Here is a 12,391-nt window from a genome sequence, read left to right on the forward strand (position 1 = left end):
CTCTGCCCTGGCTCTCGTCTATCAAGCCTTTGTGATTGTCCAAGCAGGCTTCTTAAAAAATCCCTATTAACTCCCAGTAGTTGAGGCTGTGCCAGAAACAGTCTGTGTCTCAAAAGGGAGCATCTCAGCACCCCGATTATTCTGATTAGAAGCCAGACCCTCAGGCTGCAGCTTTTAAAGAATGCAAATATACACAGTCCTGTCCTGGGGACCGGAAGGGTAAGCCCCAAGGCCACCAGAGCCAGGCCATCTGGAGGTGTTTCCTGAGCAGGAGTCACAAAGACCAGGTGCCAGACGAGTGTATACGCTCCTTTATCGGGGGGCATGCCAGCGAGCTGTTGCGAGGCAGAGGAAGAGGGCAGAGATAGGGTCCCCTGGCTTACATTCTCTGAGAGTAGCTCTGTAGCCTCAAAATTGTGTGCCCAACCTGAAACCTGCAACTAAGACAAGCAATTAAGACTCTTTCACAGAAAAGCTGTGTTCAGTCTGTTGTCTGTGCAGTGCCCTGGGGGTGGTAGCCTGCCAAGAACTGCCTCTCCAATTGTTACAGTCCTATGGGACCCACGAATGCAAAGCAATCATGGGGTGCCCCCTGAGTGACAAGTGGGGCACCAGAGTGTAGAAGCGCCCCTCTGGGAGATAGTGGTGCTCTGGACACAGCCTGAGAGCACAGAGGAGTGAGACAGAGGGCGTGCCCAGCTGGCGCCTGCTGAAGAAAGAAGAAAAGATGGTGCCAGTGGCGTTAACAAGGCAGAGGGATAGCGGGAAGATGGTACCCACCAGCCTGCATCCCCAAAGGGTGTGTGAGCACTTGTTCTCTGCCTGAAACACTTGCATTCCTACAGGCTCTATCCACTGAGCCAAACAGGCCAGGGCAGCCATGCAAACCAACACTTTAAAATCCACAAATGGGTTTCTTGCACATAAAGTCTGGCGCTTTTCAAAGGGCTGCTTCTGGGCCCAGGTGGGTGCATCTGCATGTGAGCCCTTTAAGAGGCGTGCCTGCTCGCCACAGCCACGCAGGTGATCTTCAGAGCCAGGTGTCTGGGAGGTTCTGTTTCTCAATTGCTGGTCTTAAAAGTTGGGGTTCCCCAGGAGAATTTCAGGGTTCCATTCCCTCCCCCCATGTGATGGGTTGCCCTGCCAGGGGTGGGGTTTAACGTGAATGTGTCTCAGCCTTTCCTCTCTGTTTTGATGTGGCTTCCTTTCATTTTCTCTCTGTGAAGGGGGACTTCCACCAGATTCTAGGTTTTTTCCAGAGGACGTTTTTCTATCTATAGCCTAGGTTCATTGTGACCGCAGGAAGAGGGGGGCTCAGGATCTTTTTAGGTTGCTAAGGTGAATCAGAACTGTTGTTTCTTCTAAAAATGCTACACAAATTAATTTCACACTTGCTGACTATAAAAACAAGTAACTGAAAACGTGCGTTCATACTGTTTTGTTAATTTTTCATATAGGAGTTTATACAAGAAATAGGAACTTTCGGCTGTATAAGTCATCAAAGAAGGGGAAGCCTGTGGTGTTGGAGGTCGCTGAAGATAACAGATTCTCTCTTACACGGTCAGAGAGTACTTCTGAAGAGGAGCAGTGTTTCCTCTCTTCTTTGGTCAGCAATGTCAGGTATGTAGGATCAGAAGTAAACCATTGTGTGTTCATGAATATTGCACAGTGAATGGCATTGCACAAATGTAAATTGTGTAAATTCATTCTACCTTAAACAAGAAAGTCAGTTCTTAAAATTCTAGATTACTGTTTTCTTTTGTCTATTAAGTGAAATATAATAGTAAAATTTATTTTCTAACCACATAGTATTCTCTTTATGTCTTTTTATAATTATATATTACATATTTTTCCAGTTTTTCTAAAATGATTAACATTTCTATAAAGAAAATAAAAAGTTTTATTGCATTTAGAAATATAATTACTATTAACATTTCATTTTTTCATATATGCACATACATATATAATTTATGTAACTCCATCATTTAAAAAAATATTTGTTGAGAATATATGGCAGGGGTTCTCAAACTTTTTAAACAGGGGGCCAGTGCACTGTCCCTCAGACCGTTGGAGGGCCGGACTATAGTTTAAAAAAAAACGATGAACAAATTCCTATGCACGCTGCACATATCTTATTTTGAAGTAAAAAAACAAAACGAGAACAAATACAGTATTTGTATTTGCATGTGGCCCGCGGGCCGTAGTTTGCGGACCCCTGGTATATGGTCTGTCACCTGTTTTATCCACTCAACATATTCTGAATATTTGCCAAGTTAATAATTTGCCAGCAGTTAATTATAAGTAAAACTTTTAATACCTATATAATTTTCCATTGTATTTATATACTCTGATTAGTTGTTCTATTGTTGAACATTTGATTTTACATATTTTGGTCATTTAAAAAAGTGTGAAAGACTTCTTTCAACAGAAATTCTTGCCTTTGGCCCAGTCGGTGTGGCTCAGTGGTTGAGCGTCAACCCATAAACCAGGAGATCACGGCTTGATTCCTGGTCAGGGCTCGTGTCTGGGTTGCAAGCTCAGTCCCCAGTAGCGGGTGTGCAGGAGGCAGCCAATCAATGATTCTCTCTCATTATTGATGTTTCTATCTCTCTCCCCCGTCCCTTCCTCTTTCTGAAATAAATGAAAAAATATATACATAAATATATTTTTGCCTTTAATCCCCTTGATTCTAGGCTTGCAATTTTTGTTAGTCCAAAGCACTAAATTACCTTGTTAACTTGCTCTTCTTTTGCTTTCCCCAGAGATAATCTTAAAGAGAAACTCCACAGAAATGAATTCTAATAAAACTGTTTAAAATATTTGCTGTGCCGCCGAAACCGGTTTGGCTCAGTGGATAGAGCGTCGGCCTGCGGACTGAAAGGTCCCAGGTTCGATTCCGGTCAAGGGCATGTACCTGGGTTTCGGGCACATCCCCAGTAGGGATAAAATATCCCCAGTAGGGATAAAATAAAATATTTGCTGTGGGGAAATTTTCTTCAGATGTTTCTGGACTGTTTGAGTTCTTCCATAACGTATCTCAGAAGTAATGTCAAAGTATGAGTTCCCTTACCTTTAAAATGGAAATAATGCATCTGTCTTAGGGAGTTGTTAGGATTAAATAAGTTAAAACTATATATAAAACATATATGCAGCCCTAACTGGTTTGGCTCAGTGGATAGAGTGTCGGCCTGCGGACTGAAGGGTCCCGGGTTCGATTCCAGTCAAGGGCATGTACCTTGGTTGCGGGCACATCCCCAGTAGGGAGCGTGCAGGAGGCAGCTGATTGATGTTTCTCTTCCATCGATGTTTCTAACTCTCTATCCCTCTCCCTTCCTCTCTGTAAAAAATCAATAAAATATATTTTTTAAAAATAAATAAAAGTGGTATAATAACACATATTTTTTTAAAAAAACATATATGCAGTGCCTGGCACATAGTACCTGCTCAGTAAGTGCTGTAGTAGTGGTAGCAGTTTCTGAGATCTAGAAGTAGTATGGGAGCAGTGACAAATGGTATGACAATGGCTGCCCCCAGTTGTTGGCCCCAGAATAAGATCACATCCTATCATGTATGGAAAAGCAACATAGGGGGCCTATGATAGATACAGCCTGAAGTCCCCCATTTCTTTTGTAGCTTCAGTATTAATTTCACAGAAATGCAGAGTTCTACTGAATTAGGGCCTCCTTTGTTGTCTTTTGTGTATCCAAGTAGAGGATTTCTTTTTGAAATTAAAGGCAAAATTCTTTACGGTTATGAATGCCTCTTTTATTTCCATTAATTTCAATCCATTTTTCCCTTTGCTCTCACCAGTCTTTTCCTTCTCTTTTCTTGCCATTATTCACACTTTTAAATCATTGTAACATTTCAGAGGCTCTGTTTGGGGAGTGGGATTACACTTCCTTCCGTCCCTTCCTCAGCTTTGGTCCTCGGCTCACTCTGCAGGACCGTGTTTTAAGCGATCACCAGACTCCTTTTTATGTGGGTAGGATTGGTGCTTTTATAGGCAACTGTGGCATAAATGTCCTGGAATAATAGCTGTTGAACAGAGGATTTTAATATGGAATTCTTTGAGGTTGTTTCTTTTCTGTAGCTATATCTCTTTAATTCTAATATAATATTATTTTGTTTCTTGAACATATTTTCTTCAGATTCTCAGATACTTTACGAGTACTTAGATGTGACGCATCCGAGGATAAACAAAAACAGGCTGGGCATTTTAATAGTACCAGCACTTCAGGTAATTATACAAAAATAATTTTCTATGAAAATTTAAGGATGTTAAATCTGTTTTGCCTTTAAAATCTTAAATCTTATGGATTCATATCTACTGATATTTTAAAATAACTAAGTTTCTATCCAAAATGAAAATTAAAGAGATATTTTAAAAAGCTTATTCACTAATTTTCATTTAGACCATTTTGAAAAAAACCCCTACCTAAGTAATATATTGTTTGGATAAAATGAACACATATTAAAATAAGACACCTAAGAGTTCTCTTCATCCTCTGTCCACAAAGGGATGACCACTGTCAGTAGCTTCGTATTTAACCAGGAGGGTTTTTCTTGTATTTCCAGTAACTGGAGAGCATCTCATTCTTTTAATGGCTTCAGTTTCTCATGAAAAGTATATATTCTTCATTCCTACACTGAAGAACATACAGGGTTTTTTTCCTAAGATTTCCTGCATAAACTCTCCAGTGAACATTTATATATATATATGCGCGTGTATATATATACACACACACACACACACACTAGAGGCCCAGTGCATGAAATTCATGTGGGGGAGGGGGCCAGAAAGGGGGGATGTCCATCAGCCCGGCCTGCACCCTCTCCAATCTGGGACCCTTTGGGGGATGTCTGACTGCCGGTTTAGGCCCGATGCTCGATCCCATGGCAGTCGGACATCCTTCTCGCAATCTGGGACCGCTGGCTCCTAACCGCTCACCTGCCTGCCTGCCTGATCGCCCCTAACCACTCTGCCCTGTCTGCCTGATGCCCCTAACTGCTCCCCTGCCTGCCTGATTGCCCTTAACCACCTCTGCCTGCCTAATTGTCCCTAACTGCTCCCCTGCCTGCCTGATCGCCCCTAACCGCCTCTGCCTTCCTGCCTGCCTGCCTGCCTGATCGCCCCTAACCACCCCTGCCACCATTGCTTTCTCCAGAAGGACAACTAATCTATCTGGTCTAATTAGCATATTACCCTTTTATTAGTATAGACTTTGGGCTAGTATTATTTATAATAGTGAAAAACTGAAAACAATCTAAGTGTACAACAAAATGGGATTGGTTCTGTAGTATAAAATTCTCTGAAGTCATTTAATTAAAATTTATAAAGTCTAATATAATATGGAAAATATCCACTTATGATGTTAAGAGAAAAAGTAGACTCAAATTATATGTTAAGGTATGATCACAAGTTTTTTAAAAAATATGAATAACCTATTATATGACTAACAGTTATTTTGAGACATTGTTTTGGAGTTTCTCTTATTTATGCTTTACTATATTTCCAGATTTTCTCCAATCGTGTATATTACTTTTGTAAGTGAAATATACAGGCTTTATTTTTAGAAAAGTAGATTATTCTATCTTTAAATGTTGAATGAGATTGTAAATATATTATTCTAAATTATTCCAGTAGACACTTAGATACAAAATGTAGCTGAATGTCAGTGCCCTGCATCTAAAGACCACCAGAGAACACACTGTGTTGAGCAAGCCAAGTGTATTACTGGTCACAGCGATGGAGAGTGCACACCATAGGGAGCCATGGGGCCTCTCAGTAAAGGGTGTTAGGATTCGGGCTTGAGTTAGGGGCTTTTGAGGAGGGCCCATCAGGGAAAGTTCTATGATGAATATCGAGAAATCTTACCTAGAAAGAAGGCAGACTTCAGGGAGACTAAAGCTGGATCCAGGTAAGAAATAGCAGTTAATTATGTTAGACAAGATAAGGGTGTATTTGATCATTTCTTTGGCTTGGAAAATGTCCGTTCGTTTTGTCTGTGTTCAGACGTGTTCATTTTTGTCTTGAATCATCATCGCCACAGAATGACCTCATCTGATGCTGAAGTTCTGTGAAATAGAACTAGTTTATGATGAATAGAACACGAGGGCTGAGCTGTGGTGCCCAGCCACCTGGTAGCCACACCCAAGCCCACCTCATAGGACCAGGCAACTCCTGGGTGAAAGGGACTGTGCTTCCTTATTAGAGTGAAGAAAGCAATTTATATGATTATACATGCTTTTGGTAATAATTACTTGACATTTGGCTTAATTGAGAGGTTTGAATTTTACCTTCTTGTAGGATAATAAAAATCCATGACTGATTAAAAGGAACATTGCAAAAAGGGGAGATTTGGGAACCAAGGGGGAGGAGGTAACCCAAAATTATACTAAACAACTTAATCAAAACTTCTCAACTTTAACCATTATCATTTATAATTAATTTTTCTCTCTGTTGCAGTAGAAAACATTGAAGGTTTTCAGGCCTCGCCCTACCCTGAAATTGATCAATTTGTTCTTTCTTTGGTGAATAAAAATGGCATTAAAGGAGGTAAAGACAATCTTATTTTTTATTAACTGTTTTATGATAGAGTAAAAATGCCTTTAGAAACATTATTTGCATTTTAGGGATTCGGCGTTGGAACTACTTTTTTCCAGAAGAATTATTGGTTTATGACATTTGTAAATATCGCTGGTGTGGAAACATTGGAAGAGCCCACAAGAGTAATAATATCATGTAAGTAATATTGTTTATTAATAAGTTCTACATTTTAACCAATATTTTTAATATTTATAATTTTTAAAGTTAAGAATTGTTTTTATAATCTATATATATAAAAGGCTAAGTTGATCTGCGTATACGCGATACAATAAAGCTCTTCGTGGCACCAATCACACGCATGTGTTTCGATCTGTCATTGTCGATTGTGAATTCGGTTGACACTTCTATTATAGAGAAAGGGTGAATAGAATAGCGATATTAAAATATTTCTTCTAATTAGTTTCCTTTCAATGTGCACAAATTTGTGCACCAGGCCACTAGTTTAGTTATAATTCAATTTATATTTAGTTTGTGTTATAACATTTAATTTGAATATTTTAATTACAACCTTCCACCTAGCACCTATCATCTTCATTTGTACTTTATTTGGTAAAATAATCTCGTAGATAGAATAACCTTTAGAGGACTAAGGTAGGATGCAGTGAGGCTAAAAGAAACGAGACAGTAGATGATGAACAATGGTGGAAGGTCTCTCTCCTATTGCCGGTGGCCCCTGACACCTTGCGGAGGCTAAAGTGCAATAGAACAATTTGGACAAGAAGGAAACTTCTCAGTGTTAGGAGTTGGAGTGCAGGTCATGTTTATGTGTTCAAGACACAGAATGGCACGGAAGGAAACCGCTGTTTACTGAATGCTTGCTGTCCATGCCAGGCCCTGTTTTAGTTTTAGTTTCTTTTTAATCCCCTGGCAAAGGAGAGGAAGTAAAGGATGAAGTAAAACCAGAAGCAGAATTTTAAACAATAAAAGGATATGGTTAGAATAGGGATAGAGTAGAAACCCAGTAGTTATGTTATATTAGAAATTGTGCTGTTTATCTATTTACCGTCAGAGCTGAGACATCTGTATGTCCAGCACATACAGCACATGTACCAGACGTGAGAACATGTCACACAGCAGCTGCTGGAAAACCAGGAAGCATGCTGGGAGCGTGATTCTGTGCTGTACTGCACACTAGCTTAATTCATTAAACAATTTCAGAACTATGCTCAACACACAACACTGTAACATAGCAAAACACAAAGGAAGATACCACCCCTAGTCCCTGAACCAGTGATGACTATGGTTATGGTTTTGGTGTATCTTTCTAGTCTTTTTCTATGCATTTAAGTTTACCAGAAAATTATCATCCATATACAGTATATGACCATCTTTTAACTTTCTGAAATTGTTGGGTTGCTATATCTTTCTTTCTGAAGAATTACCAGTATTATGTGTTCATAAGCTACTTTTCCTTGACTGTGCAGTACACACAGAAAAGTGTGCCGGACCTGTGCATTCTACAGACTGACACTTGCCACTGCTGCCCCCACGGGACGAGCAGAACTTGGTCAAACCTCAGAAGCAGCTTGTGGGCCCAACCCCAATTTATTCCTCTCTGGACCTCAGAGACAACAGCTATTATCCTGAGTTTTGTCTTAGTTTTCCCCTCGCTTTCTGAACTTTTTCTGTATGTGTTTGTATCCCCAAGCAGTATATCATTTCATCTTAGACTATTTTTAACGTTATGTAAGTTGCATGCTTTGACTTACTTTTTGGTCAGCATTGCGTTAGGAGGTTCATCCATTCTGCATGTAGCTGTTACGCACTCCGCATGATTGTGTGAGGTCACTGTATAAACACGCCAGCTTACCTGCCCTATGGACATGTCGCTTTCTGTGATGAATAATGAAGCTACCCATGTGCTTGTGCATATTGCCTAATGCACATGAGTTTCTCAAAATATGTATCTGAAAATAGCTGCTGTCATAGAATGCACGTCCTTAATTTTACTAGGCAATTATTTTCCCTACTGGCCATGCTAATTATACTCCCACCAGCAGTGTTTTCAGATTTCCTACTGCTCCATATTCTCACCAAAACTTTGTTAGGTTTAAAACATTTGGTTGGCTAATCTGGTGGGTGTAAAATATTGTAGCTTCATATGAATTTCCCTGGTTACTAGTGAATTTGAGGAGGGCATTGTCAAACCACACTCAGGAATCTGAGATTCCTACCCAGTGTCAAGCTTTACTGAGAGACAAGGAGTCAGAGGCACAGGTGAAGCAGACTGAGGCTGGGGACACCTGGCAGGTCTCCTGGGTTCTTCCTGCAGATGCTCTCTGACTCAGGTTAAAAGCTGAGGCAGAGCCCAGCCAGTGTGGCTCAGTGGTTGAGCATAGACCTATGAACCAGGAGGTCATGGTTCGATTCCCGGTCAGGCACATGCCCAGGTTGTGGCTCGATCCCCAGTGTGGGGTCTGCAGGAGGCAGCCGACCAATGATTCTCTCTCCTCATTGATGATTCTCTCTCTCTCCCTTCCTCTCTGAAATCAATAAAAATATATTTTTTTAAAAACAAGCTGAACCAGAAGTGAGCAGTCACCGCACACAGCAGGGAGCACTGAGGTGGTGAAACATTTACATGTTATACTTAGTTACATAGCATGTGACATTCTCAGGGAACGGTGCCTCATATCCATGGACTAGGTTTAGTTGCTATATGCAGAAATCAGAAACGTCTTGCAAGAGCATTCTGTGGATAAGGACTCTGCCTAGCAGACAGCATTGGTCCAGAGGTTCCCAGACTTGGATCAAGGTGCCCTTAGATTCTTGGTAATTTCTTCACATTGATCCGAGGCCTAAGAAATATCTAAGTTCTGTTCATGAAATAGTTTCAAATAGCTTCCAGTATTTGCCCTAACAGTTTGGTAGCTCTTTGAAAAAACAATATTCATCAATTGGTATTTGTACACATAGTGGAATGATCACCACAGTAAATCAATGTGTCACCATAGTTACAAAAATTTTTTATGAGGAAAGCCTTTAAGATTTACTCTCTTAGCAACTTTCAAATATGCAAGACATCATTCTTAACCTAGTCTATGCCAGCAGTGGGCAAACTACGGCCCGCGGGCCGAATCCGGCCTGTTTGAAATGAATAAAACTAAAAAAAAAAAAGACCGTACCCTTTTATGTAATGATGTTTACTTTGAATTTATATTAGTTCGCACAAACACTCCATCCATGCTTTTGTTCCGGCCCTCCGGTCCAGTTTAAGAACCCATTGTGGCCCTCGAGTCAAAAAGGTTGCCCACCTCTGGTCTATGCTCTATGTTATATCCCCATGACTAACCTGTAACTGGGCGTTTGTAGCTTTGACCCTTCTTTAATACAATCACTGTTAAGGGGATGTGTGTCCTCCTGAGCATCGCATAACCTCTTAAACACTGCCACCCCCACCATTGTCTCCTTCCACGTTGATGTTTATGGTTCTTTTATCACAGCCACACCACAAACTCCAGCTCTCCAAGCACCGACACCAGGGAAAGGGATGAAGGGTGATGCAATATTAAAGCCCCAAACTGCAAGCAGATATCCAGGCACCATTTCCCTAGAAAGATGTAAATGTCCTGTTTGCCGCAGGCTCTCGTCCCTGGGAACCAGCATCAGTTGTTCCTAGGAAGTCTGTCACTGGGCTGTCTATGAGGCAGTGAGAATGGCTGGCCTGCATTTTTCTCTCCTGGATTCATGTCTCACTACCCTGTGGTGGAATATTAGCCATTTATGTTTCATTGTTTTAAAAATTATATTTTATTGATTTTTCACAGAGAGGAAGGGAGAGGGATAGGGAGTTAGAAACATCGATGAGAGAGAAACATCGATCAGCTGCCTCCTGCACACCCCCCACTGGGGCTGTGCCTGCAACCAAGGTACATGCCCTTGACCGGAATCGAACCTGGGACCCTTCAGTCCGCAGGCCGACGCTCTATCCACTGAGCCACACCGGTCAGGATATGTTTCATTTTTTATGAAGTGTGGGACGATTTTACACTACTTAAATTTAGTGGTTATAGGATTGCTTTAGTTTGCTTAGTTTGGTATATTTCTATCTAGTATTTTGCCTATTTTACCAAAATTTTCAATGTAACTAGCAAAAGTTCATAATATTCTTATATTTTTAGTATAACTTACATTTGTAGTTACACCTGCAATTTCTAGTAACATTTGTGTGTATACCTTATTTATTTATTTATTTATTTATTTATTTATTTATTTTTAAATTTTTTTGCCGGTAAAAATCGTTTATTATAAAACCACTGAAACTTCCCATAAAAGATCGAGTTTGCAATAATGTGAACGGCAGAGAATTAAGAACTATTGCCTCACACCCTTCCTCACCCCATTTTCATGGCACAAACAAAACTAGATGGAGCCCTTAGCCGCCTGACCTCCAGGCCAGCATTCCTTCCACAAGCCATGCCGGCCTCTCCCGAGGTCAGCCACAAGCAGGCCGGGCTTAAACGGAGCGCCCCAGGCCACGCAGGACTTTGCAGCCGTCTGGCCCTCCTTCTGGCTCGTTCGGCGGCCCCAAGCTGGACAGCCATGCGCGCCATCAGGGCCGGCACCCCGCGCCGGCTCCGCTCAAGGGCTGTTGGGTAACGAGGAGCAGGACTCGCGTCTGGAGGCCGCTTCATCAGGATTAAAATGCCCAAGCACCAGCCTTTGGGCCCTCGGGCCAACAGCGTCGGTACCATCCACAGTTACAGTTCGACGTGCCGACCTCTGTGAAAGGGCCGTCTGGTAATAAGGTCAGGACCTGGTCGTGAAGAAGCCTCGGGAGCCGGCCCCAGCGCTGGCGGCGAGCAGGCAGGGACATCCCGCAGGAGGCGCCCTTATTTATTTTTTAATCTCACAAGAAATTTACCAATTTTCGCATTTTGGCCCTTTGTTGATTTTTTTAAAATTTTGTTATTACTTCCTGCCTTTTCTCTTAGTAGGATTTATTCTGTTGTTCATTTTCCATTGTTACTCATTTGTTTTAGCCGATAATTTTTGTAAATAAGCTTTGAAGATCTGAAGTCCCTCTGTGATAACTTTAGGTTCATTTCACATATTTGAGTATGTCTTTTCAATTCCATTCAGTTCTAATCATTTACTAATTTCTACCATGATTTCTTTCTTGGGTCAACTGGTTATTTACAAGTTTTTTAATTTCTAATTATAGGTTTTTAGTAGCTATCTTTTTATTTCTAAACTTGCTTTGTGAAGAGGGAACATGTATGAATGAATACTTTTAAATTTAGTAAAATTCACATTGTACCTAGCAATTTTTAAAAAAATTTTTTAGCAATTTTTATAAATGTTTTATAAAGAGCTGCTTTTAATTATTTGAAGCAGTATTCATATATAACTATTACATCAAATCTGTTAATTGCTTTTTTAAATTTCAGAGAGAGGAAGGGAGAGGGAAGAGATAGAAACATCAATGATGATAGAGAATCATTGATCAGCTGGCTCCTGCACGCCCCCTACTGGGTATTGAGCCTGAAACCTGGGCATTGTGCACCCTGACTGGGAATCAAACTGTGACTTCCTGGTTCATGGGTCGACGCTCAATCACTGACCCACACTGGCCGAGCCGTTAATTGCTTTTTAATTATGTAATTCAAATTTCCTATATCCTTACTGATTGGTTATTTGTTGTGTCACTTATCAAACGAATGTTTTTTTTTTAAATCTCAACTTATGGTAAAAGGTTTGTTTGTTCATAAAATTATCAATTTTGCTCACAAGCAGGATGGGGCAAAAGTAGGTTTACAGTTGAGTATGTGAAAAACCGAGTTT

The 12,391-nt window shown here is 40.8% G+C and overlaps 1 protein-coding gene across 14 annotated transcripts in view; it reads left to right on the plus strand.

The window, feature by feature from the left end:
• The window catches only part of PRIMPOL (primase and DNA directed polymerase), a 39,542-nt gene that overhangs the window by 23,924 nt on the left and 3,227 nt on the right, over positions 1–12,391 (plus strand). For 13 of the 14 annotated variants that reach the window (XM_036299112.1, XM_036299106.1, XM_036299110.1 and 10 more), the window contains 4 exons: positions 1,458–1,620; positions 4,149–4,237; positions 6,467–6,556; positions 6,634–6,742. In XM_036299112.1, coding sequence (XP_036155005.1) covers positions 1,458–1,620; positions 4,149–4,237; positions 6,467–6,556; positions 6,634–6,742 — 451 coding nt within the window. The remainder of the gene's footprint in view (positions 1–1,457; positions 1,621–4,148; positions 4,238–6,466; positions 6,557–6,633; positions 6,743–12,391) is intronic. The other variant, XM_036299114.1, reaches the window with a different exon arrangement.

The sequence above is a fragment of the Myotis myotis genome, unplaced genomic scaffold (assembly GCF_014108235.1).
Source record: "Myotis myotis isolate mMyoMyo1 unplaced genomic scaffold, mMyoMyo1.p scaffold_m19_p_3, whole genome shotgun sequence".
Classification (NCBI taxonomy): Eukaryota; Metazoa; Chordata; class Mammalia; order Chiroptera; family Vespertilionidae; genus Myotis; species Myotis myotis.